General features: G+C 48.4%; 1 protein-coding gene across 3 annotated transcripts in view; it reads right to left on the bottom strand.

Annotated features, from left to right (window-relative positions):
• The window catches only part of LOC143783135 (cytochrome P450 2C20-like), a 744,296-nt gene that overhangs the window by 34,342 nt on the left and 682,064 nt on the right, over window positions 1-27,890 (bottom strand). For all 3 annotated transcript variants that reach the window (XM_077271442.1, XM_077271444.1, XM_077271443.1), the window contains exons 6-7: window positions 10,008-10,181; window positions 2,616-2,757 (exon numbers count right to left, since the gene is read on the bottom strand). In XM_077271442.1, coding sequence (XP_077127557.1) covers window positions 2,616-2,757; window positions 10,008-10,181 — 316 coding nt within the window. The remainder of the gene's footprint in view (window positions 1-2,615; window positions 2,758-10,007; window positions 10,182-27,890) is intronic.

Below are 27,890 nucleotides of genomic sequence, written 5' to 3' on the forward strand. Positions count from 1 at the left end.
TGTTGCCAAGAAGGATGGCTCTTTGAGACCCTGTATAGATTATTGCCTTCTCAATAAAATCACGGTCAAATTTCAGTACCATTTACCTTTGCTTTCTGATTTGTTTGCTCGGATTAAGGGGGTTAGTTGGTTTACCAAGATTGACCTTCGAGGGGCGTATAATCTTGCTCGCATAAAACAGGGTGATGAATGGAAAACAGCATTTAATACGCCCGAAGGCCATTTTGAGTATCTAGTGATGCCTTTCGGACTTTCTAATGCTCCATCTGTGTTTCAGTCTTTTATGCACGATATCTTCCGCAAGTATCTGGATAAATTCATGATTGTATACTTGGATGATATTTTGGTCTTTTCAGATGATTGGGAGTCTCATGTGAAGCAGGTCAGGATGGTATTTCAGGTCCTTCGTGCTAATGCGCTATTTGTGAAGGGGTCTAAATGCCTCTTTGGAGTTCAGAAGGTTTCTTTTTTGGGCTTCATTTTTTCTCCTTCAGCTATGGAAATGGACCCTGTTAAAGTTCAGGCTATTTATGATTGGACTCAACCTACATCTGTGAAGAGTCATCAGAAGTTTTTGGGCTTTGCTAATTTTTATCGCCGCTTCATTGCTAATTTTTCCAGTGTGGTTAAGCCTTTGACTGATTTGACGAAGAAAGGCGCTGATGTGATGAATTGGTCCCCTGCGGCCGTTGACGCCTTTGAGGAGCTTAAACGTCGTTTTACTTCTGCCCCTGTGTTGCGTCAGCCAGATGTTTCTCTCCCTTTTCAGGTGGAGGTTGACGCCTCTGAGATTGGGGCAGGGGCCGTTTTGTCTCAGAGAGGTTCTGATGGTTCCTCGATGAAACCGTGTGCTTTCTTTTCCAGAATATTTTCGCCTGCTGAGCGTAATTATGATGTCGGCAATCGTGAGTTGTTGGCTGTGAAGTGGGCATTTGAGGAGTGGCGACATTGGCTTGAGGGAGCCAGGCATCGCATGATGGTCTTGACTGATCATAAAAATCTGATTTACCTCGAGTCTGCCAAGCGATTGAATCCTAGACAAGCTCGATGGTCTTTGTTTTTCTCCCGTTTTGATTTTGTGGTCTCGTACCTCCCGGGATCTAAGAATGTGAAAGCTGATGCCCTTTCTAGGAGTTTTGTGCCTGATTCTCCGGGAATCCTTGAGCCGGCTGGTATTCTCAAGGAGGGGGTGATTCTTTCTGCCATCTCCCCTGATTTGCGTCGGGTGCTTCAGGAGTTCCAAGCTGATAAACCTGACAGCTGTCCAGTGGGCAGACTGTTCGTTCCGGATAGATGGACTAGTAAGGTAATTTCTGAGGTTCATTGTTCAGTGTTGGCTGGTCATCCTGGGATTTTTGGTACCAGAGATTTGGTTGCTAGGTCCTTTTGGTGGCCTTCCTTGTCGCGGGATGTGCGTTCTTTTGTGCAGTCCTGTGGGACATGTGCTCGGGCCAAGCCTTGCTGTTCTTGTGCCAGTGGGTTGCTTTTGCCCTTGCCTATCCCGGAGAGGCCTTGGACGCATATTTCCATGGATTTTATTTCTGATCTTCCTGTTTCTCAGAAGATGTCTGTCATCTGGGTGGTTTGTGACCGGTTTTCTAAGATGGTCCATTTGGTACCCTTGCCTAATTTGCCTTCCTCCTCTGATTTGGTTCCATTATTTTTTCAGCATGTGGTTCGTTTACATGGCATTCCGGAGAACATTGTGTCTGACAGAGGTTCCCAGTTTGTTTCTAGGTTTTGGCGGTCCTTTTGTGCTAGAATGGGCATTGATTTGTCTTTTTCTTCAGCGTTCCATCCTCAGACAAATGGCCAAACTGAGCGAACCAATCAGACCTTAGAAACCTATTTGAGATGCTTTGTTTCTGCTGATCAGGATGATTGGGTGACCTTCTTGCCGTTGGCCGAGTTCGCCCTTAATAATCGGGCTAGTTCGGCTACGTTGGTTTCGCCTTTTTTTTGTAACTTTGGTTTTCATCCTCATTTTTCTTCAGGGCAGGTTGAGCCCTCTGACTGTCCTGGTGCGGATTCTGTGGTGGACAGGTTGCAACAAATTTGGACTCATGTGGTGGACAATTTAACGCTGTCTCAGGAAAAGTCTCAGCGTTTTGCTAACCGCCGTCGCTGTGTTGGTCCCCGGCTTCGTGTTGGGGATTTGGTCTGGTTGTCTTCTCGTCATGTTCCTATGAAGGTTTCTTCTCCTAAGTTTAAGCCTCGTTTTATTGGTCCTTATAAGATTTCTGAAATTATCAATCCTGTGTCCTTTCGTTTGACCCTTCCAGCTTCTTTCTCCATCCATAATGTGTTCCATAGATCTTTGTTGCGGAGATATGTGGAGCCCATGGTCCCCTCCGTTGATCCTCCTGCTCCAGTGTTGGTGGAGGGCGAGTTGGAGTATGTGGTGGAGAAGATTTTAGATTCTCGTATTTCGAGGCGGAAGCTTCAGTACCTGGTTAGGTGGAAGGGTTATGGCCAGTGACTGCACCAGCAGAATAGTGAGTGCAGCTCTGGGGTATAATACAGGATGTAACTCAGGATCAGTAATGTAATGTATGTACACAGTGTCTCCACCAGCAGAATAGTGAGTGCAGCTCCGGAGTGTAACAGATTCATACCTTGTACATCTGGAAAATGGGCCATCAGAATCAGGATGAACTTTAGTGTGGAAGCTGTGGTTTCCGTTCCTGCTGCTAAAAGTCCTACAACCATCATGAGGAGACTGGTCTCACATATATCAGGATCAGTTTCATGTTCAACCTGAGGGTGAGCAGAAGAGCGATTATTATACAGGACTTGTCTTTATTATGTTTTTTGGATTTAGAGGACTATCCATGATCTGGGTACACAGGCTCGTCTGCATAGTAAGTAGGGTAAGCTATTAGGGATAGCTGTGCATACGAATGTTGACAGGTAGCAGAATAGTGAGCGCAGCTCCGGGACATCATACAAGCAGTTAGTTTGATTGTACAGTGTCGGGTGTAAGGATTAGAGATTAGCAAACTTGTTTGGAAAACATTCGCCAATCTCAAATTTGTCATGAACGTAGCACATTTGGATTTGTGAATATACAAAAAAGGTTGCACTCTATTGTGCCAAAGAATGTCTAATATGAAATACATGAAACAAAATTCATGTTTCATGTATTTCATATTAGACATGCTTTGGCACAATAGAGTGCAACTCTTTTTGTATATTTAAGTATGGAGGTAGCTGCTCCTGGTATGCACCTGGTATGCACCTATTCACACTAGTTTGGATGTGCGAGTCTTTTTTCTGTCATTTCTACATTTGGATTTTTGTTCGGTTTCATGAAAATTTTTACTTAAAGTTGGCAAAATTCGTGCACAGTTCGGTAAATCATCGCGTTTCCACTAATGATTTCTTTATGACTTTGGCTAGGAGAGTGGGGCTGTATTATGAGCGGGGGACGTGTTTGATGAGGGGAAGGGTTGTGTCTAGGTTAGAGAATCAACGGAATGTGATTTTTTTTCATTCTTTTTTCTTTAATAACTTAATGTGTGTACATTCTGGCAGCCAATCAGGGCGAGAAACCATCCACAACATCATGACACAAGGTCATCTGTGATTGGCTGCCGAAGTAACATGTCCTTAGCCATATAAAAAGCAGGCATCTTGTTTTGCTGGCGAGATATTCTCAGTGTAAGGCTATGTGCACACGTTGCAGATTATTTGTGGTATTTTAGCGTTTTTGCGCTATAAGAACGCTATAAAACCGCAAATAATCTGCATACATTAAGCATCCTATGATTTTTAATGAAATCCGCAATTTCTGTGCACATGATGTGCGTTTTTCCGCATGAAAAACGCATTGCGGAAAAATAATGAACATGCTCATTAATTTTGCTTTTTTTTGTGGTTTTCCCACTGTCTAATGCATTGGGAAATGTCCGGGAAAAACCGCGTCAAAACCGCGCAAAAAACTCGCTAAAAAACGCATGCGGTTTTCATGCGGAAATCCGGCAGAAATGTCCGGATTTTCACAGGAATTTTCTGCATGAATTCCTGAACATGTGCACTTAGCCTAACAGGGCAGAGAAGATGCTTCTGATAGTGCTGCAAATGAACTTGTCAGTTACGGTAGCTTAGATCGGATCCTGTCCTGTGTGAAATCCGTCTTCCAGCATCTAACTAGATTGTGCTAAAACTGTATGGAAGTCTCTGGAAGCCCCATTTGCTAATCCAAATTGTTTTTAATAAAACTGTGTTTCAGTGATAAATCAGAAGGCCAGATTTCCTCTTAAAAATTGCGAGTCATATCAGTGTTGTTCAGTCACACTATTTAAGGAAATAAATAGTGATTGTTCATTTAGTGAGAGGTGACCGACAGCTGTGGGCCTAAGGTTGTGAAACAGCAGGTTACAAGAGGGGAAGGGTAATGAGTGGGAAAAATGAGGTCATATTGGAAGGGGAAATAGGCTTGAGTTCAACGTGTACGTGGGTTAGGTGTTAATGTTAATGAAAGTTCAACTGAACAAACACTGTCTCCTCTTATCCAAAGACCACTGACAACATCTGTTACTGGACTGGCTACTCCACCACCTTTCTTTGTCAGATGCACAGCAGTACGCAAGGTAGATGAAGGCCAGAAAGAAGATGTGCACCAGTGAATTGCAAGTGCTGCTTAAAGAGGCATCTATTCCTCTTCCTCCACCTTAACATCACACACAGTACAATCCTTAGAGGTGGCACCCCAATCAACCTTGTTTCCCACTTAGCCACAAATTTCCCAATGCCCAAATGACTGTAGGGAACCACATTCTGCAGAGCTGTTTGCACATTCTATATCACGGACATCAGAGGTCTGCTCCAAAGATTCACAGAATCCAGAGGAAGCAAGCATCTGCACCAATGCTTAAAATCTTTTCATGTTGGATTTAGGGCCCGATGAAGTAGGGTCCGAGCAGAATCCAGACCTTCATCATCAGACGTTAGCCACGGGAAGTGGAGGTAATCGTGATGAGACTCACATACCAGAGGTGCACGCGTACTGTACTGTGGTGTGAGGGCAGGAAGAGGAGGAAGGTGACTCTCAGGGTGAGGAGTTTGAGAACAGAGATGATGACTATGAGGTTATAGATCCAACTTGGTGTGAACCCAAAAGTACGCAACTGAGTAGCCCAACAGAGGAGATAAAGGAGGAGAATGAAAACGAGGTTACATTGCAGCTTCCCACAACAAGCACTGCATCCTCAACCCCAACAAAGGCTGTAGATCACTGGTCGCGAGTGTGCTGTTCGCAGGGGTGACAAGGGTTGCCATAATCGCAAAGGATGACCCAACTCACATTATCCACCAAATTTGCAAAATAACTCATTAGAGGCAAAAATTGCAATAAATTGACAACTGTATGCATGAACTGGCCCATCCTTGATCAACATGTCTTAGTGTGGGAATCTCAATGCACTAAAAATGCCGACTAGTGGAACTCGCCAACCACCGGCTGTCCCATCAACCACATCTGCTGCTTCTTCTCAATCACCATCCCAAGTCTTCTCACACACGTCTCTGGCTGCAGAAAGTCCACTTGTTTACCCCATGCAGTCGTGGTGAGTGAGAGCTCTTCAGAATGTGTTCTCCTACACATGGCAAAGCTTAGAGCTTGAACTACACATCTCCAAATATGTTGGCCATGGAATTGCTGCCTTTCCAACTGGTTGATACAGATGGTTTCAGAAAGTTGATGGCCGTCGAAGTCCCCGAGTACTACTTGCCCAGTAGCCATTACTTCTCTAAAAAACTGTGCCTGCACTACACCATCATGTCACAGACAACATCACCCGTTCCCTGAAAAAATCTATGTCTGCCAGTGTGCATTTCACCATTGATATCTGGATGAGCAAACATGGGCAGGGACATTACATTTTGCTGACTGGCACTGGGTGACACTGGTGGCTGTGGGGCCAGTCAGTCAAGGGGCTGGTCCACAAGCCTTTGAATCCCCAAGGCTTGCGGTGTATCTAACACTTTATCCACTGCTTATGGCTGCTCCATCTACTCTTAGGTCTCCACCTGTGCTCTTAACCTCTTCCTTTATCAGTTTTAACATTACATATAGAATCCACCCTGCCTCCATACTGTGCAGCCATTGCTCACTGCAATCAGGCAGTATTAAAATTAATATGCCTTGGAGATCGCAGTCACACAGCTCAGGAGTAGAGATGGGCGAACCCGAACAGTAAAGTTCAGTGTCTGTACCGAACACCTACTGTTCGGGCATGGACACTGACCACGGACTTCAACAGGAAGTCTTTGTTACTGATCGGGTTCGCCCCCCAAAACATCGGGTGTTTGTTGCGCTGTCATGTGCATGACAGCGCAGCAAACATGGCTTCTGATCAGCGGAACAATCATTACCACTTCTAAGACAGCCACAATGGTTTTGACACTATGCTGGGGCAACTTCACACACGTGCCTTGCATGGCTCATATCCTCAACATGGTGGTACAGCAATTTCTGACCACTACCCTGGTCTGATTGCTCTGCTGCAAAAAGTACGATTGCTGTGTTCTTACTTCTGCCTATCGGAGGAAATCATGCAGCTGCGGTGACACAAACTAAATCTCTAAGAGCGCCCAAAATACCTGGAGGATGCCCGAGCATGCTTGGAAATCTCGAGTAATGAGCATACTCTCTCATCACTAGTTGTCACTGTCAAACAGCCACGACACATGTAGCTTGTGGCACCGAACAGCTGATGATCCGGAGAGCTCCAGGTATCCAGGTTACTGAAGCAGCTATTGGGGAAGCGCTATAGCTATTCGAATAAGCACTTATCCGAATCTATTCAATCATCCCTATTTATGATACAAATTAGTGCTGACTGCTGGGTTGCCAATCTGTTAGATCCATGTTACAAGACCAAATTTTGCCACATGCTTCGCCTTGGAAATGGACCCACGAATGCTGGGTTATCGAAACACGCTTTTACACAACCTTATGTGAGGTTTTCCCCAAGACAGCAGTGAGGCACACAGTGCACATCGCAGCTTTAGATTTCCAACCTCCGGGACATCAATTCATCAACGCCAAAACAATAACAGCAGCAGTGGTATAAGCAACAGAAGCAATTTCTGTTAGTCTTTTGACACTTTTTTTAGACCAACTCATGCACCAATGTGGCACCCCAGAGGTTCGGGTACCACAGTGGTATTGCCTTCCTCTCGGGGAGGGTGATGCCATGCCTGGAAGCGAGGAGGATCCCTTTAACAGGTAGCACATACATGCAACGTGTTCTGACTCCATGCCAGAAGGGGGAGCTCTAGACCCGGTTTCAGGAGAACTTCCCTATATGTGTTCTGGCTTGGAGGAGGGGTTAGTTCAATCTGTAGAGAGTGTGAAGGAAGAAGGAGCAAAGGAGAAGTGAGGAGCTGGAGGGGAGCTGTGACTGGGCTCCCTCCACACTGAAGCACAGGAACCGGACACCGGGAGTCCAAGGCTGTGTGGGACTGTATGCCCCACAGCAGAAACCGGAGGGCAGGTGATTAAAAGTCGCTTGTCCACAAATACACCCAAAGGCACAGCAGCATATAGAGCCCGGAGTTGCCGCAAGTAAAGACGCCTGTAAAAAGGCTTGCGCTGCCTGCCATGCAGGTACTGTCCTAGGAGAGAGGGAGAGAGCACCTTGTGAGAAGTCTAAGGCAGCAAGGGATGCACATTACAGTGCAATAAGGAAGGCTCCCAATCCCACCTAGTTAAGGGGATTCCTAATCGTTTCCAGGCTGCCCAGATCTCACCATCACCTGTGATCCGTACCCTGGACTGTGGCTGTAAACCACCAGTAAAAGGTAAAGAGACTACAACCTTGTGTCCTCTAATTCTTTCTGGCACTACACCATCTGTCATCTTTACCCACTACATCGGGAGCCCTGGGGATCAAACTTCAAATGTAGGAAGCCGCACCATCCCTGCTGCAGTGCCATCATTCCCAGTGGACCCCTTTAAGCAACATCAGTCATCCTTGACCAAATACCACAGGTGGCGTCACAAACATTCTTTATTCAAAACAACCACTTTAAAGACTTTGCCTTTAACTGGGATGCCCAGGGCCATAAACCGGGTCACTGCCACCATGACTACCCATTTAACGACCACCAGACCCTGTACCGAGTATCTCCTAGGCCCTAGCGGGTGCTCCACCAGCACAACAGAGTCCAAGTCTTACACGTGGTGAACGAATGGAGAGGATGGTGCAGGGGTATCTAGAACTGAATATCAACACCATCAGGGAGGGTTTCAAAAATGGATGAGTGGCCTGAGCTCGCTTCTCACGCCTTGGAGGTTTTATCGTGCCCGGCAGCCAGCGTTTTCTCAGAACATGTGTTCAGTGCTGCTGGTGGTGTCCTGATGGATAAGCGCAGCTGGCTGTTCCTTGAAGGTGTAGACTGCCTAACTTTCATCAAGAAGAACAAGTGATGGATCTCCAATGACTTTTGCACACAAGTCGCAAACTGTACAGACTAGGTGATATTGCATTTTATAGTGTGCTGCATTAATCTCACATAACTGCACTCTGTGATATCGTTAGTGTGGCTTCTATGCCTGCTGCTGTGGCTGCTGCTGCTGATGTTAACACAAATTTGTGGACATATGAACAGTCATGGTCTACATCTGCTGGGTTAGCTGTAGTGGAAGTACGTGTCAGTCCCAATTATACTAGTTCTACTCTCGTGAGATTTGTGCCACTTTGCTGGGGTCAGGCCCTCATTTTTTGAAATTTGAAGACTCCTGATTGGGTCAACATATGCAGTGTAGGCTGTAGTGGAAGACGTGTTGGCCCTAAAATACTAATTCTACTCTGGTGAAATTGATGCCACTTCAGTACTGTCAGGCTCTAATTTTTGCAAATGTGAACAATCCTGGTTGGGTGTCCATCTGTTGGATTGGGTGTAGTGCAAGAGCTGTCAGTCCAGGTTATACTTTGTATACTGTGGTGAAATTGATGCCACTTTGGTGGTGTCTGTCAATAATTTTTGGAAATGTAGAGGGTCCTGATTGTGTCTCTCTATCTGATGAGTTGGCTCTAGTGAAAGAGACATCATTCTCCATTATACTATTTGTACTCTGGTGAAATTGATGTCACTTCAGTGATGTCAGGCCCTAATTTTTGGAAATGTGAACACTCCTGGTTGGCTTTCCATGTGATGTGTTTGCTGTAGTAGAAGACCTGTCAGTCCCTATTATACTATTTCTACTGTAGTGAAATTGATGTCACTTTGGTGATGCACTCTGATATCTTTAGTGGTGCTTTTGTGCCTGCTGTCGCTGCTGCTGCAGATGTTAGCACAAATTTGCGGAAATGTGAACATGGTTGTCTACATCTGCTGGGTTGACTGTAGTGGAATACGAGTTGGTCCCAATTATACTATTTCTACTGTGGTGAAATTGATGCCACTTCAGTGGTGTAAGGCCCTCATTTGATTGTGGCATCAGGGCTCCCATCACAGCTGGCCTACACCGATCCCTCACCCACCTCGTCTTACTTTGACGTTCATTGAAAGCTGTGAATGCTGTCCCAGACCCCGATACCTCGTGCCTGGCTGATTGCTGCAGTGCCAAGCTACAATTTGTACTGTGGGTGAATTGAGGCCTTTTCCTGGTGTCTCCCCCTAAGTTGAAGTATTTTGGCAGCTTTTGGTGCCATTTGAAGGTGTTGCACATGAGTTTGTTTTCACCTCTCTTTGACTGTATCGGCATTTGGCTGTGTTTGGCGAATATTCAAAGTATGTTCGGCGAATATTGCAAATTCGGCGATCTTAATCCAAGCCGAACATTGAAATATTCGCTCATCTCCATTCCTGACCTGTTTACATTATGAGCCACAGGAGGATGAATGGGATCTGATTGCTCCCGTAAGGGATTGAGGACTTCCCTCTCTTTGCTTCTTCCCCATTGCTCCTGTAATTTTTGGCTTGTAATACTCCCCCACTTAACATTGATACTGTATTGTTATGAAGGCTTTTCAGCAGCCTCCTCTGATTCCCTTTACCTCCTTTATCTTCAGCAGGTAATAGTCTATGAAGTCCCGCGGTGCTTCCGGATTCAGGGTCTTTCTGTGATGCTCTATGTACTTTGTCACAAAATTTTGGAGAAATTTGTTTTCTCTAAAGACTCTCCGCTTGATGATCTGAAACTTCAGTAGAAAGGGAGCAATATTGCAGATCTGTAGAAGATAAAATAGATGAGAAATCCAAGCACAGCCAGAGTAAAGTACATTAGATGGCTTTTGGCCAAGCAATGGCTTGGCTGACCATTAACGTCAACAGCTATTTTAGCCAACTCTCCCAAATACAGGAGTGCTCATTCAGGTGTGTTAACTCCATGAGACAATACGACTGGCAGTCTGAAATCAAACATACCTGATCGACATGTTAAAAGAAATGTACAGAAAAAATCAGCTCACCCATCTCAGAAGTTCACACACGGAAACAAGCAGTACAGCAGGAGAAGCATCAAGGAAAATAGGGGAATTCCTGAACACCACACTTCTTAAAGAAAACATTTTTTTTAAAGGAAAATCCATTTTAAGAAATGAAAGTGTAAAACTTTCTAGAGACAAGCAATTTTTAATTCCTGGAGAGGAGGGGTGCTGGTAGGAAATGTGTTTTGGAAAGAGTTCCTTATTAATTTCCTGCATTGAGGTGCTCCCAGCACCCCTCCTCTCTAGGAATTCACAATTGTTTGTCTGTAGAAAGTTGTACACTTTAATGGCACACAAGACCCATTCATGCATTAATAAAAACACAACACAATCTTTGGAAGAAATGGCCGTGATGTTTATTTAGGGTTACCTAAAATTAAATAATATAATACTTAAATAAATTAACTCTCAAAATAGTCCAAAACTCAACCACCAAGAACCCATCCGCCCATAGACTGGGCGATTTTCCTAACAGCCATGACTCAAAGATGGCCCCCCAAAAACACAGCCATTTTTCAACCATCATAGTAACATAGTAACATAGTTAGTAAGGCTGAAAAAAGACATTTGTCCATCCAGTTCAGCCTATATTCCATCATAATAAATCCCCAGATCTACGTCCTTCTACAGAACCTAATAATTGTATGATACAATATTGTTCTGCTCCAGGAAGACATCCAGGCCTCTCTTGAACCCCTCGACTGAGTTCGCCATCACCACCTCCTCAGGCAAGCAATTCCAGATTCTCACTGCCCTAACAGTAAAGAATCCTCTTCTATGTTGGTGGAAAAACCTTCTCTCCTCCAGACGCAAAGAATGCCCCCTTGTGCCCGTCACCTTCCTTGGTATAAACAGATCCTCAGCAAGATATTTGTATTGTCCCCTTATATACTTATACATGGTTATTAGATCGCCCCTCAGTCGTCTTTTTTCTAGACTAAATAATCCTAATTTCGCTAATCTATCTGGGTATTGTAGTTCTCCCATCCCCTTTGTTAATTTTGTTGCCCTCCTTTGTACTCTCTCTAGTTCCATTATATCCTTCCTGAGCACCGGTGCCCAAAACTGGACACAGTACTCCATGTGCGGTCTAACTAGGGATTTGTACAGAGGCAGTGTAATGCTCTCATCATGTGTATCCAGACCTTTTAATGCACCCCATGATCCTGTTTGCCTTGGCAGCTGCTGCCTGGCACTGGCTGCTCCAGGTAAGTTTATCATTAACTAGGATCCCCAAGTCCTTCTCCCTGTCAGATTTACCCAGTGGTTTCCCATTCAGTGTGTAATGGTGATATTGATTCCTTCTTCCCATGTGTATAACCTTACATTTATCATTGTTAAACCTCATCTGCCACCTTTCAGCCCAAGTTTCCAACTTATCCAGATCCATCTATAGCAGAATACTATCTTCTCTTGTATTAACTGCTTTACATAGTTTTGTATCATCTGCAAATATCAATATTTTACGGTGTAAACCTTCTACCAGATCATTAATGAATATGTTGAAGAGAACAGGTCCCAATACCGACCCCTGCGGTACCCCACTGGTCACAGCGACCCAGTTAGAGACTATACCATTTATAACCACCCTCTGCTTTCTATCACTAAGCCAGTTACTAACACATTTACACACATTTTCCCCCAGACCAAGCATTGTCATTTTGTGTACCAACCTCTTGTGCGGCACAGTATCAAACGCTTTGGAAAAATCGAGATATACCACGTCCAATGACTCACCGTGGTCCAGCCTATAGCTTACCTCTTCATAAAAACTGATTAGATTGGTTTGACAGGAGCGATTTCTCATAAACCCATGCTGGTATGGAGTTAAACAGTTATTCTCATTGAGATAATCCAGAATAACATCCTTCAGAAACCCTTCAAATATTTTACCAACAGTAGAGGTTAGACTTACTGGCCTATAATTTCCAGATTCACTTTTAGAGCCCTTTTTGAATATTGGCACCACATTTGCTATGCGCCAGTCCTGCGGAACAGACCCTGTCGCTATTGTCATACCCCCCTTCCCTGTCGCTGCGGCCCCTGCTCCTGCCGGCTCCTCTCGCTGCAATCGCCGCTCTCAGTGCCGCGCCGGTTCCCCGGTTCCCCGGTTCCTCCTCCTGCTGCCCGGGGATTCCGGCGTGGTGTCCGCGCTTCCTCCTTCCTCCGTCCTGTGCCTGCCCCGCACATGCGCCTTAGGACGCGGGCGCGCGCTCCTTCCTCCTCTTAACCCCTTCCGCGTCTTCCTTGCCCCCGTGTCCTCCAATCTGATGCTTCCTCTGGCTATATCAGGCGTCTCCTCCATAATGGAGGCGCCTGATTATTATTGTGCAGTTTGTGCTCTGTTCAGGTCCTTTCTGGTTCGGTCTCCTTGCCGTACCTGTTTGGTCTGCCCTCGCAGGCTTATTCCCTTATTCACCCTTTGTCTCCTTCCATTGTCTAGCCCTGCCTTCTGTTCTCTGTTCTTCCTTTTCCCTCTGTTCTGTTTGTCTTCTCCCGCCCTGCCTCTCCGAGAGCCGCCCCTCTTGGCACCAGCTGTTACGGTACTTGACCCCCTCAGGCCTGCTCCCAACTATCCCTGTATAGGGGTTGCTCCCCGGGTTCGCTCGCCCCTGGGTGCGTCAGTACCGTGACCCAGAGGGTCCACTCTCTGTCCGTCTACTCGGACGTCACAGTATAATCAGGCCATGGACCCCGCTGGTGCCTCTGCAGCAACTCAGAAAGAGCTGTTGTTCTTACGGGAGAATCAGACCCGGATCATGTCTGTCATGAAGTCTATGAACTCCCGGTTGACAGCCCTGCAGACTTCTGACCCTGGTAACGCTCCTCTGCTGGCAGGGCTCCAGCAGGAGCTCGCGCAGCAGCAAGATACCCAGTCCCATATCCTCACCTATATGGCGTCCGTTGATGACCGTCTACTCTCTCTACAGTCTGCGGCCGCCGCCTCTGCCTCTCATCGTGATTCCGCACCTCTACCTCCTCCCCGTTTGGGAAAGCCCCCTAGATATAGTGGCGATCCCAAACTGTGTCGGGGGTTTTTGAATCAGTGCCGTTTACACTTTGAGCTCCTGCCCCAGCAATATCCCTCGGATCGTGCTAAGGTGGCCTTTATTGTGTCTCATCTAGAGGGAGAGGCTGTGTCTTGGGTAAACCCTTTGTGGGAGCGGGATGACCCGGTAGTTGCCAGCATACAGGTTTTCTTGGACACTTTTCGTAGAGTCTTTGATGAGCCAGGTCGGGTGGCTTCTACTACTGAGTCCCTCTTTAACCTGCAACAAGGAAACCTCACAGTTGGGCAATACGCCATCCGCTTCCGGACCCTTTCCTCAGAGCTCGGGTGGAATAATGAGGCATTGGTAGGGGCTTTTTGGAGAGGGCTTTCGTCCAAGATTAAGGATGAGCTCGCTGGTCAGGATACCCCCACTACCTTGGAGGATCTCATATCCCTGGCCACGCGTATTGATTTACGTTTCCAGGAACGCTCTCGGGAGTTAGTCAGGGAGAGGAGGTCCTTTAAAACTAATTTGGCATCCGGTTCTCCTCCGATCAAGTCTCCCGCTTTTCCCGCCCCAGAGCCTATGCAGGTGGATCGTGTTAGATTGTCTGAGCAGCGACGCAGAGAGAGGTTGGCGCAGTGCTTGTGTCTCTACTGCGGAGGGGTCAATCATTTCCTGCGTTCCTGTCCAGAGAGGCCGGGAAACTCCTCCACCTAGGTCAGGTAAGAGAGGCCTTCCTAGGTGACCCAAATCCCTCTCTACCCCTAACTATTTCAGCGTTGATTTTTTTAGGTCTGGAGCGTAGATCTGTGGAGGCATATGTGGACTCGGGTGCGGCTGGTAATTTCATTCGAGAGGAGGAGGTGAACAAGTTTCAGATACCAGTGGTTGCCCTTGAGACTCCGCGTCAAATCTCTGCAGTGGACGGCAAACTGTTATCTGTTCCCATTAAAATGGTTACTCTCGAGTTGGAGATGCAGATTGGTGCTCTACACCGGGAGAGGATTGCATTTTATGTTTTGCCCAATCTATCTCATGCTCTGCTTTTGGGTCTACCATGGCTCAGGTCGCACGAGCCAGTTCTGGATTGGCGCTCTGGAGAGATACTCCGTTGGGGTCATGGTTGCCATGAACATTGTCTGCAGTCCGTTTCCCGTTCAGCCCTTCCTCAAGCGTCCGTCAATCTTCCAAGTCTTCCTTTGGCCTATCACTCGTTTGCCGATGTCTTTGATAAGAAGGATGCGGAGTCCCTTCCTCCACATCGAACCTTTGACTGCCCTATCGAGCTAATTCCTGGAGTTTCCCTTCCTAAGGGAAGAACCTATCCTTTGTCTCCAGCAGAGACCTTAGCCATGTCAGAATACATCCGAGAGAATCTAGCCAAGGGTTTCATCCGAAAGTCCTCTTCCCCGGCTGGAGCCAGTTTTTTCTTCGTCCGGAAGAAAGATGGATCCCTTCGGCCTTGTATAGACTACCGAGGTCTGAATGCCATCACGGTCAAGAATAGATATCCTCTACCGCTGATTCCTGAGCTTTTCGACCGATTGAGGGGAGCCCGAATTTTTTCCAAACTTGATTTACGAGGGGCCTATAATTAGGTCCGAATTCGCACTGGAGACGAGTGGAAGACCGCCTTTAACACTCGGAATGGTCATTATGAATACCTGGTCATGCCCTTTGGTCTCTGTAACGCTCCAGCGGTCTTCCAGGAGTTTGTGAATGAGATCTTCCGTGACTTACTGTATTCCTGCATGGTAGTATACCTGGATGACATCCTTATTTTTTCTCCCGACTTATCCTCTCACAGGAGAAGCGTTCGTCTGGTTCTACAACGACTTCGGGAGAATCGTCTCTATGCGAAAATCGAGAAGTGTTTGTTTGAACAAACTTCCTTGCCCTTCTTGGGGTACATTATTTCTGACATGGGGTTGAAGATGGACCCAGAGAAATTATCAGCTGTACTCAAGTGGCCCCGTCCTATTGGAGTTAAGGCCACCCAACGATTTTTAGGCTTCGCAAACTACTACAGACAGTTCGTCCCGCATTTCTCTTCAGTAACTAAACCTCTCGTCGCCCTTACCCGGAAAGGAGCAAAACCTAACATTTGGCCTCCGGAGGCTGAAGACGCCTTTCTCTCCTTGAAACAGGCCTTCGCTTCTGCTCCTGTTCTTCATCGGCCTGTAGCCAGCAGACCCTTCGTCCTTGAGGTGGATGCCTCCTCTACGGGTGCCGGGGCAGTCCTCTCCCAAAGGTCTCTCTTTGGTCGTCTGGTCCCTTGTGGGTTCTTCTCGAAGTCATTTTCTCCCGCAGAATACAATTACTCTATTGTAGATCGAGAATTGCTGGCTATAAAGTTGGCTCTACAGGAGTGGCGTTATCTCTTGGAAGGGGCCATTCACCCCTTTGTTATTTTCACTGACCACAAGAACTTAGCCTACATTCAATCCGCTCAGAGACTCAATTCCAGGCAAGCCAGGTGGTCCTTGTTCTTTTCTCGTTTTGATTTCAAACTTCATTTTCGACCCGGAGACAAGAACTCTAAAGCAGATGCGCTTTCTCAGTCCTTGCAATCTCCCGAGACGGAAGAGGGTCCTTCACACATTATCGATCCTGCCAAGTTCATCATGGTAGCTCCCTCAAATCTCCTCTCTGTTCCGCCTGGCAGAACTTTTGTCCCGTGTGACAAGAGAACAGAGGTATTGCATTGGGGACATTCCTCCAAGATTGCCGGACATGTCGGTACCAAGAAGACGTTTTCTCTTCTCTCCCGATATTATTGGTGGCCGTCTCTACGACAAGATGTTTCGGATTTCGTAGCCTCCTGCATGACTTGTGCTAGAAACAAAGTACCTAGAGAATTGCCTTCTGGTCTCTTGCATCTATTGCCCGTTCCTGAAGCCCCTTGGCAACAGATAGCCATGGATTTCGTTACAGATCTGCCTCGCTCCTCTGGGTGTACAACCATCCTTGTGGTAGTGGATCGCTTCTCCAAAATGGCCCATTTCATTCCCTTGCCGGGACTACCCTCAGCTCCAGAATTGGCAAGAATTTTCTTCCATCATATTTTCAGATTACATGGACTTCCTCTGCGAATTGTGTCTGATCGGGGGGTTCAATTTACCTCCAAGTTCTGGAGAGCACTCTGTAAGCTCTTAGGCATATCGCTGGATTTCTCCTCCGCCTACCATCCTCAGACCAACGGGCAAGTGGAGAGGATAAATCAAATTTTGACTTCCTATCTACGCAACTTTACCAACGCTCATCACGATAATTGGGTGACTCTTCTTCCTTGGGCTGAGTTTGCCCATAATAATCATTCTAGTGAGGCTACTTCTAAATCTCCATTCTTTGTGGTCTCTGGTCTGAACCCGGGAGTACCTCTTCCTATATCTTCTCCTTCTGGTGTACCTGCAGCGGATGCTCTTTCTTCTGAATTTTCCCAAATCTGGAGAGAGACCAAGGAGGCGCTCGTACGGGCCTCTGCCCAAATGAAGAGACACGCTGATAAGAGGAGGAGAGATCTTCCACCGTACCGTCCTGGTGACAAAGTCTGGCTTTCGACCAAACATATCCGTTTGAAGATCCCTTCTTACAAGTTGGGTCCTCAATACATCGGCCCCTTCGAGATTTTGGGACGTATTAACGACGTCGCCTATAAATTGAGATTGCCGGCTTCGCTCCGGGTCCCTAATGCCTTCCATGTCTCACTCCTGAAACCTCTCATCCTTAATCGATTCTGTCCAGCACCACTTGACTCCCCTCAGCCTTTAAGCATTGACAAGGATTTCGAAGTAAGGGATATTCTGGCCATGAAGAGGGTTAGAGGGAGAGTCTTCTATCTTATTGATTGGAAGGGGTTTGGTCCTGAGGAGAGGTCTTGGGAACCTAGGGAGAACGTTAACGCTCCACGGATTCTGAGTAGATTCTTGGCCAACCTCAGAGGGGGGAGTCTTAAGAGGGGGGGTACTGTCATACCCGCCTTCCCTGTCGCTGCGGCCCCTGCTCCTGCCGGCTCCTCTCGCTGCAATCGCCGCTCTCAGCGCCGCGCCGGTTCCCCGGTTCCTCCTCCTGCTGCCCGGGGATTCCGGCGTGGTGTCCGCGCTTCATCCTTCCTCCGTCCTGTGCCTGCCCCGCACATGCGCCTTAGGACGTGGGCGCACGCTCCTTCCTCCTCTTAACCCCTTCCGCGTCTTCCTTGCCCCTGTGTCCTCCAATCTGATGCTTCCTCTGGCTATATCAGGCGTCTCCTCCATAATGGAGGCGCCGGATTATTATTGTGCAGTTTGTGCTCTGTTCAGGTCCTTTCTGGTTCGGTCTCCTTGCCGTACCTGTCTGGTCTGCCCTCGCAGGCTTATTCCCTTATTCACCCTTTGTCTCCTTCCATTGTCTAGCCCTGCCTTCTGTTCTCCGTTCTTCCTTTTCCCTCTGTTCTGTTTGTCTTCTCCCGCCCTGCCTCTCCGAGAGCAGCCCCTCTTGGCACCAGCTGTTGCGGTACTTGACCCCCTCAGGCCTGCTCCCAACTATCCCTGTATAGGGGTTGCTCCCCAGGTTCGCTCGCCCCTGGGTGCGTCAGTACCGTGACCCAGAGGGTCCACTCTCTGTCCGTCTACTCAGACGTCACAGCTATAGAGTCCCTAAAAATAAGAAATAATGGCTTATCTATTACATTACTTAGTTCTCTTAGTACTCGTGGGTGTATGCCATCTGGACCCGGAGATTTATCTATTTTAATCTTATTTAGCCGGTTTCGCACCTCTTCTTGGGTTAGATTGGTGACCCTTAATATAGGGTTTTCATTGTTTCTTGGGATTTCACCTAGCATTTCATTTTCCACCTTGAATACCGTGGAGAAGAAGGTGTCTAATATGTTAGCTTTTTCCTCGTCATCTACAACCATTCTTTCCTCACTATTTTTTAAGGGGCCTACATTTTCAGTTTTTATTCTTTTACTATTGACATAGTTGAAGAACAGTTTGGGATTAGTCTTACTCTCCTTAGCAATGTGCTTCTCTGTTTCCTTTTTGGCAGCTTTAATTCATTTTTTAGATAAAGTATTTTTCTCCCTACAGTTTTTTAGAGCTTCAATGGTGCCATCCTGCTTTAGTAGTGCAAGACTGAATATTTAAATGAATTATATCCAGACCTACACTCACCAGCCACTTTATTAGGTACACCTGTCCAACTTCTTGTTAACACTTAATTTCTAATCAGCCAATCACATGGCGGCAACTCAGTGCATTTAGGCATGTAGACATGGTCAAGACAATCTCCTGCAGTTCAAACCGAGCATTAGTACGGGGAAGAAAGGTGATTTGAGTGCCTTTGAACGTGGCATGGTTGTTGGTGCCAGAAGGGCTGGTCTGAGTATTTCAGAAACTGCTGATCTACTGGGATTTTCACGCACAACCATCTCTAGGGTTTACAGAGAATGGTCCGAAAAAGAAAAAAAATCCAGTGAGCGGCAGTTCTGTGGGCGGAAATGCCTTGTTGATGCCAGAGGTCAGAGGAGAATGGGCAGACTGGTTCGAGCTGATAGAAAGGCAACAGTGACTCAAATCGCCACCCGTTACAACCAAGGTAGGCCTAAGAGCATCTCTGAACGCACAGTGCGTCGAACTTTGAGACAGATGGGCTACAGCAGCAGAAGACCACACCGGGTACCACTCCTTTCAGCTAAGAACAGGAAACTGAGGCTACAATTTGTACAAGCTCATCGAAATTGGACAGTAGAAGATTGGAAAAACGTTGCTTGGTCTGATGAGTCTCGATTTCTGCTGCGACATTCGGATGGTAGGGTCAGAATTTGGCGTAAACAACATGAAAGCATGGATCCATCCTGCCTTGTATGGAGCATCTTTGGGATGTGCAGCCGACAAATCTGCGGCAACTGTGTGATGCCATCATGTCAATATGGACCAAAATCTCTGAGGAATGCTTCCAGCACCTTGTTGAATCTATGCCACGAAGAATTGAGGCAGTTCTGAAGGCAAAAGGGGGTCCAACCCGTTACTAGCATGGTGTACCTAATAAAGTGGCCGGTGAGTGTATATCAGATAAATTAACCAAATCACGTCTATACATTCAAGGTAAAAAACCTTTGAGTTCCTCATGCCTAAAAGAGAAACCATTAACAAGAGGCAAACATTAATTAATTCCCCTATTCACTCTTTTATGGATTTTCTCTAAAAATTACTCCTATTCCATAATAATCTGGGAACAATCTTGGAAAAAACAAAGCCCGTATATGGGAAAGCTTTTCAAAGACCAGATACATCTGATCTCATAATGGCCAATAAATCCATGGTCTTAATCTTTCCGAGATCATTCCCACCCAAATGAAAAATTACCAAATCCGGTTGAGGGAGCTGATTACAATATTTCCTAAATTCTACAACAAAATTAGCCCCTCTCATGCCATGGATGCTGTCCTAAAAAACTTGCACAGAAAAGGGATTGAATATGTCACGATCACACCCACACTGCTTGGTGCGGGGGTGCGGCTCCACTGGACCACACACCAGACTACCCTAGAAGGGGCGTAACTAAGTAGCTTCCTTGGTATTCGCTGGAGCCTCTGATGGTGAGGTCAGGATTGTGCGGCACGAAGCTACCAGGTACCACTCCAGGACGGTGTCTGGCTGTGGCTGCTAATCCCACTAGGGGAAATGGAACATAAACAGGCAAGCGGGTATGGCTGCACTCTGGCAGACAGGCTGGCACGGCTGGGACACTGGCAAGCAGGCGGGCACGGCTGATACTCTGGCAGGACAAGAGGACTGAACTGGTACACTGGCAGGACCGGTAGGGACCGGTATATAGGCAGATATGTGAGAACAGGTAAGAACCTGTTCAGACAGGAGGGTATTTGAGAACCGATAGAGAAACACCGCAAGGAGAGGAGCAAAGCAGAAGCACAAAAGGAGGAGCCAAGAGCAGGAGGCGGAGTCAAGTACGAAACACAGGAGGCTGAGCCAAAAGCAGGAGGCGGAGACAAGTACAGAAACGCAGGAGGCGGAGCCAAGAGCAGGCGGTGGAGCCAAGTACAGATACGCAGGAGGCGGAGCCAAGAGCAGGAGGCGATACCAAGTACAGAAACGCAGGAGGTTGAGCCAAGAACAGGAGGCAGAGCCAAGTGCTGAAACACAGGAGGCGGAGCTAATAGCAGGAGACGTAGAAACGGAGCAAGGAAGAACCGCAAGGAGCGGAGCCACAGAGCGAAGTCACAGAGTGCAGAGCCAAGAGCAGAGCAAAGCAAGATGCAGAGTGCAGAGCCGAGAGCAGAGCAAAGCAAGACACAGAGTGCAGAGCCAAGAGAGGAGCAAAGCAAGACACAGAGTGCAGAGCTGAGAGCAGAGCAAAGCAAGACACAAAGTGTAGAGCCAAGAGCAGAGCAAAGCAAGACACAGAGTGCAGAGCCAAGAGCAGAGCAAAGCAAGACACAGAGTGCAGAGCCGAGAGCAGAGCAAAGCAAGACACAAAGTGCAGAGCCAAGAGCAGAGCAAAGCAAGACACAGAGTGCAGGACACAGAGTGCAGAACCAAGAGCAGAGCAAAGCAAGACATAGGGTACAGAGCCGAGAGCAGAGCAAAGTAAGACAAAGAGTGCAGAGCTGAGAACAGAGCAAAGCAAGACACAGAGTGCAGAGCCGAGAGCAGAGCAATGCAAGACACAGAGTGCAGAGCCGAGAGCACAGCAAAACAAGACACAGAGTGCAGAGCAAACCAAGACAGGGATATAAACGGACAAAGGAACAGGACTAGACTACGACAGAGTCAGGAACGGGACAACGCACAGACACAAGGACACAAGCCAGGGTACAATGCCCCACTGGGTAGCAGACAAGGACACAAGCCAGGGTACGATGCCCCACTGGGTGGCAACACAGGAAACAGACCAGGGTACTACGCCCCACTGGGTGGCGGACACAAGAGTCACAGAGACAGGGGCTGGCACCTCACTCAATGAATGGGGAAGTCTTAGATTCCGATCTTCCCAATTGCATAATTTTAGAATCACAAAGACCAGATCTAGCTGCCTCAGTAGCCGCACCAATTCTCAAAGAGTGTGATGTTCTTTTTAGGTGTTCTTTTCCCAACAAATGCAAGCATTTTTTCAGAATACAATTAAACTGAAAGATAGTAGCCGGTGTATTATCTCTGTGGAGGAATAAGGGGCCCCAAACATTAGCCTCTTCTGCAACCATCTTTTAGTGTTAGCTATGAGACAAATCACTGGATCAGGTAAGGAGTCAATTTTTAATCTTGACCCCCTAGCCATCTGGTCTGTCTTCGATTTTCTTATGAATAAGATGATATATAAATCCGAAATTATATCCGAAACCATGAGCCCAGAAGGCTCGACCTTCTTTGCAGAGACTTGCTCTCCTATTCGAAGGGCCCCAAAAACTGCAGGGGAAAACGCAGAGCAAAATAATAGTTTCATCGGAATTTATGCAAACCTTGTTTGAAGATAAGGAAAGATCTTTCAATAGGGGAAGAGATATAGGGCATTTAGAATCAGGGCTAGACTTGTTTCTTTTAAAACCTTTTAAAAATGGCTTTATTGGAACTAGACCTGTTAGCGAGGTTTTTCCTAATAGTTTTAAAAAGAGTGACACTCCAGCAAGAGATTTTGCTAATGCGGAGTAAGACAGGCCCTTATTAACAAAGAACTCTGCAAATCCTAAACCCGAAATGGGACTACATACAGCAAAATAAAGATTATTCAAATTACAAAAGTGAATCCATTGCTGCCATGCAGCTGAATAATCGGCCCATGACTTTTCTGATAATGAATGTTCGATGAAATAGGGTATTACACTGAAATTATGTCCCAAATCGATTGGGAGCATGGCGTTGCTTCCATGTCTGTGTAGGGACCGCAGGTAAAGAAGGATGCAGGGACAAATAGGAGCCAGAAAGCAAATAGCGTTTTTAACTTTCTTTTTAACTTCCAACCAAAAAGATGACAAACGTTTTTCCACGCAGGGAACTTATATACAAGAACACAATCTCGCAGTAAATCCTAATTACTATATGACCGCCCTGAACTATACCCGTAGAACGCGGCAGCGCCTCACTAGTGACTCCCTACTAAGATAAAGTCAACAACGGTCACTTATCAGTGCTGGTTCAGCGATGTAGTCCTGACGGTGAGGCTCCGACAACGCCGTAGTCCTGATGGCGGAGGAAGGAGGTGTCTTCTGGCGACGGGCCCAGGCGTAGAGTCGAGTCCAGAATGTCTTTTGCGGTGCTGCGTTCCCTCCTGCAGGCGAACGTTGATCCGAGGTAACAGCCTCCCAGTCCAGAGAAGAGTCTTTTTGAGGAGGATTAGGAGAATAATCAGTATCAGTCACAGCTGAGACGAAACCATGCGAGTCCGTAGCACTCTCTGGCAAGGTGCTCTCAGGGAGCGCGGTAATACTGTCCCTGAGCTGGTCAGCACTACCCCTCTGCCTGGGGGGTCGCTGACGACGAATGCGCCTCTTTTTGGGGGATCTGGTAGTTGCCCGCAGTGTCTGTTGCACGTTTTCCCCCTGCTTCCAGCAAGTCTCACTGCGGCCTGCACACTCACAACAACTGCGCTGCAGTTTCCTCTCCTCAGAGATTTCCCGCGCTTCTCTGCCCCTGCTTTCGCGCGTTTTGCTTTTTATCCTCTCCTCTCCCTGCGTCACTCTTCCTCCTGTCACATCAGCCTGGCTTCCCATGCACCCCTCAAATCCGTCCCCCGGAACCCCGACTCCCGGCAACAATGGTTCCACCCGTCTGCACAGCTCACCAGGTCCCTGTCCCCTACATTCCCCCACCCTGTATGCTCGCCAGTCCCTGGGCGAGGCCTTCGCACTGACAGGTCGCCCACCTGACGGATTGTTCCACACTTGGGTCTGTCTGGTGTGTAAGTCAGGACTGTAGCGAGTTGGGGGTTTACCGGCAGTAGAACGTTCAGAACGTCGTGGCTCGGGTCCTTGTATAGGGGGTGTTGGGGAAATGTCGTCAGCGGAAGAGTGACTGGTCAGGGGTAGTGTAGTAGTCGAGATAGGGGGAGTATTTTGACGCCGTTCTTCTTCTTCATCATCTTCTTCATCCCACCAATGGTTGTTGGGGGATTCAGTCGTAGGTGGCTCTTCCCTGATTGCGGATTCCGGGGTGTCCGAGTCAACAGAGCGACACAACCGGAGCATGTTGCGATGAAGAATGCGAGTACCTGTACTTCCGAGGGCCTCAGACTGTACTTCATATACAGGTCCATGCGGGTCTATACGGCGAAGCACCCGATAGGGTGTTTTTTCCCAACGATGGTCTAACTTGTTTTGCGGTCTTTGCTCTCGAACGAGTACTCGATCACCTGGCCGGAACTCTGGGGGTTTTGCTGTAGGGGTGCTCCGATGCTCCACTTCCCGAATTCGAGTGTGTACCAGTCGGTGTAAGGTCTGCAGCCGATGCCGATGATCACGCACCCACGAAGCCATCCCTGTTCGGGGGCCTTCTTCCTCCGAAGACAGTTCCAGATCTGTCATGCCTTTTCCTGGGCGCCCAAAGACCACTTCATACGGGGTGCGTCCTGTGACTTGATGAACTCTATTGTTGTAGACCCACACTAGGTCCGACACATACTCCGGCCAGCGGGCCTTCTGATCTTGTTCTAGCGCACGCAGCATTTGAAGCAAAGTCCGGTTAAACCGCTCACAAGCCCCATTTCCCTGGGGATGATACGGTGTGGTGCGTGACTTATCAATGCCGTAGAGGCGATGCAGCTCTTCCATGACTTTGCCCAAGAAACAGGCGCCTTGATCCGAATGTATTCGCCTCGGACAGCCGTAAACTTGAATAAAGTTCTTACAGATAGCGCTCGCCGCCGACTCAGCTGTCTGATCACGGGTAGGGGTGACTACCGCGAATTTTGAAAAATGATCTACCATAACGAGGCAGTGTTCATAGCCTTGATGCGCTGCTCCAATGGTAATGTAGTCTATCATTAATACTTCAAAAGGGGCAGACGTCGTGATGCTCTGCACAGGCGCCCTTTCCTCCGGTGACTTGGTTAGCTCACATTGTCGACATTGTCTACAGGCAGTTTGTACTTCCGCAAGCAGCCGAGGATGATAGAACCAAGTTTGCAGCCACTTAAACGTCCTCTTCACTCCGAAGTGTGCCCCGGACTCATGAGCTTCTTTAGCAACTGCGGCCACCACGGGCCCTGGTAAGACCATCTGCCAGGTCGGCTCGGAATCTGCCTGAGCCATGGTTAAGTGGCATAAGAGCCCGTCCTGAAGAGTTAGGCGCTCCCACTGCCGCAGAAGAAGGTTCAGGTCTGACGGGAGAGTTTGTCCAGGGCTTCTCACGGGCAATAGACCATTCGTTATCCACTGTCGCAATGGAGCTAGTTCCTGGTCTTCCTGTTGCAGCCGTATCCATTCGTCCCGACTCTGAACCAACAGTCCTGTAGCCGTTCCGTTCCCGGTCTGTTCCCGGCTCACAGCCGTCCGAGTAGCGCCCCCGATGGCGTAGGGGATTTCTTCTCCCTCCAGCTCCTCATCTCGGTTAGTCCTTGGGGGATTCTTCCGCAGACGAGATAATGCGTCAGCATGAACATTCTCCGCTCCTCGCTTGTAAAGGATACGGTATCTGTACTTGGCCATCCGGGCTACCCAGCGCTGTTCTAGGGCACCCAATTTTGCATTTTCCAGATGTGCCAATGGGTTGTTATCCGTGCGTATCAGCACCTCGGAACCGGCCAGGTACTCAGCGAACCGCTCCGTCATAGCCCACACCACGGCCAGCAGCTCCACCTTGAAAGAACTGTAATTGTCTGGGTTCAACTCAGAGTCATGAAGAGACCGACTCGCATAGGCGATCACTCTCTCCCGCCCATCCTGAACCTGAGACAACACAGCCCCCAATCCCTGAGAGCTGCCGTCGGTGTGTAGGATGAAAGGTTGCGAAAAGTCCGCATAAGCCAACACCGGCGGCTCCATGAGAGCTGTCTTCAAGTCCCGGAACGCTGCTTCTTGTGACTCCTGCCATTGTATCTTCTTTCCCCGTTCCTTGGGGGGGCTTCCTTTCAGCAGGACTTGTAGATTGTGAGAACGGCGAGCAAAATTCTTCACGAAGCGCCGGTAGTACCCAGCGAGGCCCAAGAACGCCCGTACATCCTTAGCGGTCTCCGGTGTGGGCCACTCCTGGATTGCAGCAATCTTCTCCTGCGATGGCCGGACTCCTTCGGCGGACACCACATGCCCCAGGTACTTGATCTGTTCCCGGAACAAGTGACACTTCTGGGGCTTCACCTTAAGCCCGTATTTCAGCAACCGGTCTAGTACCTGTTCCAGTCGGCACAGATGTTCCTCGAATGTTGGGGCGTAGATGATGATGTCATCCAGATAAATGAGAGTGGCCTCGAAGTTCAAATCCCCCAGACACCGCTCCATTAATCGTTGGAAGGTGCCTGGAGCGTTGGCCAGCCCAAACGGCATTCGATTGAATTCAAATAGTCCCATGGGAAGGATGAACGCTGTCTTAGGACGATCTGCTTCTGTCATCGGGACCTGCCAGTATCCGCTGGCTAGGTCTAAGGTGGAAAAATATTTGGCCCGACCCAGCACGGAGAGAGACTCCTCGATACGGGGAAGTGGATAAGAGTCTCGGACGGTGCATGCATTTAGCTTACGATAGTCCACACAGAACCGGAGCGTGCCGTCCTTTTTCCGCACCAGCACGATCGGGGCAGCCCACGGGCTCTGACTCTCGCGGATCACTCCCTTTTGTAGCATCTGGCCTAACAACGTCTTTACTTCCTGGTACATCTGCGGGGGAATCTGTCTGTACCGCTCCCTGATGGGCACTGTATCTCCGGTCGGAATTCCATGTTCGATGGCCGTGGTACAGCCAAAATCATCTTCATGTTGCGCAAACACTTCAGCATAGTGTCCAAGGAGCCACTGCACTCGCGAGACTTGTGATGGATCCAGACCCGGTAATTCTGCTCGCATATGTTCCAGAATAGTTTGACCTTTTCGGAACGCTATCAGCTCAGGATCCTGTGTAGACCGGACACTGACCATCCAGGGATCAGGGGAATCCACCTTTAACTGTAAAGTATCTGGAGGAGGCATCACTTCTAACGGTCGTAACACTTTGGCCATCTCACTTCGGACCCGTAGCACGACATCGTGTTCGTCCACATTCACACATCGCACTGGTACGGCCCCATTTTTAACAGTAGCCAGAGATCGGGCCACCAGCAGTCCTGTGGGCAAAGGGGACGTAAAGGTGGGCTCAACCTGCACTTGCACTCCTTCCAGAGGGATGCGAGCTCGGATGGGCAGGGATATAACAGTCTGTCCTGGGGGAAACGTCACTTCTGCTGTCGGGGAGGTGATTACTTTCCCTAATATGTCTCCCTCCTGAAAGGTCTCTTGCACATGGACTTCCCTCACTAACTGTCTGAACACGGAGCCTTGAGGTGTACTGGTCCCCCACTGATTGAGTGTCTCTTGTGTGGTCTCCCCTAACAGCAAACTGCCAAAGTCCTTCAATACATTCATCCCCAAAGTCACGATATGTTGTGGGCTGGGATCCCCCCGTGTCAACACAACCCCCCGGCGGCCCAGGTCTTTCCCACATAAAGATATTTGCATCCAGGTGACCCCTTCCACTGGGATGGGCAGCTGATTGGCGGCCTGCAACCGGATTACGGGGCCCCATTGGGGTCTGACTGACACAGGGAAGTGTTTTCTAAAATAGGCCTCGGGCATCGTCGTGACTTGAGATCCGGTGTCCACCAGACAACGTACAGCCCGCCTTTCAAACTCTGCCCAAACCAGGGGGCAGCTGGCAACCAAATTTTCGGGACTTTCACCACCCATCCGCGGGGATTCTGACTCCGAGCGTCGTCCCCTTAGCTCGGAGTCCTCTAGTTTAACGGCCGCCGTGACGAGGCCCTCCCTCTCCGGGGGCACTCCCGTGCGAAATGTCCTGCCTCCCCGCAACCATAGCAAGCACCGGGGACCAGATAATATCCTGAACGAGCGCCACGAGCTGGACTCCCAGACCCTTGCCCCCGGGGTAGCTCCCTTGGGCTTCGCGCATTTTTTTTAACTTCGGCCAGTTCCTCTCGGATTTGTTTGAGCTCCTGCCGCATCTCCTGAACCCACGACGGCTCACCCCCTCCTGGTGCAGCGGTCTGGATAACCCGAGCCTCTCCTGTCAGGACCGTCACCCCCCTCTCTTGCTCCCGGGTGCGGGCCTCATTGCCTATGTCGGAGAAAGTCAGGCGCGGGTCGACCCGCACTCGTTCACGTAGAGCCTGTTTGGTCAACTCATCCCGCAGTCCCGTCACCAGTTGGTCGCGCAGGGTCACGTCAACATGTCCCATCCCCATACCATCTTTCCGCACGATTGCAATGTTTAGCTCTTGCAGAGCATTCATGTACTGAGTGACAGTCTCGCCCTCTTTT

This window comes from Ranitomeya variabilis, chromosome 6 (genome assembly GCF_051348905.1).
Source record: "Ranitomeya variabilis isolate aRanVar5 chromosome 6, aRanVar5.hap1, whole genome shotgun sequence".
In the NCBI taxonomy this organism is placed as follows: Eukaryota; Metazoa; Chordata; class Amphibia; order Anura; family Dendrobatidae; genus Ranitomeya; species Ranitomeya variabilis.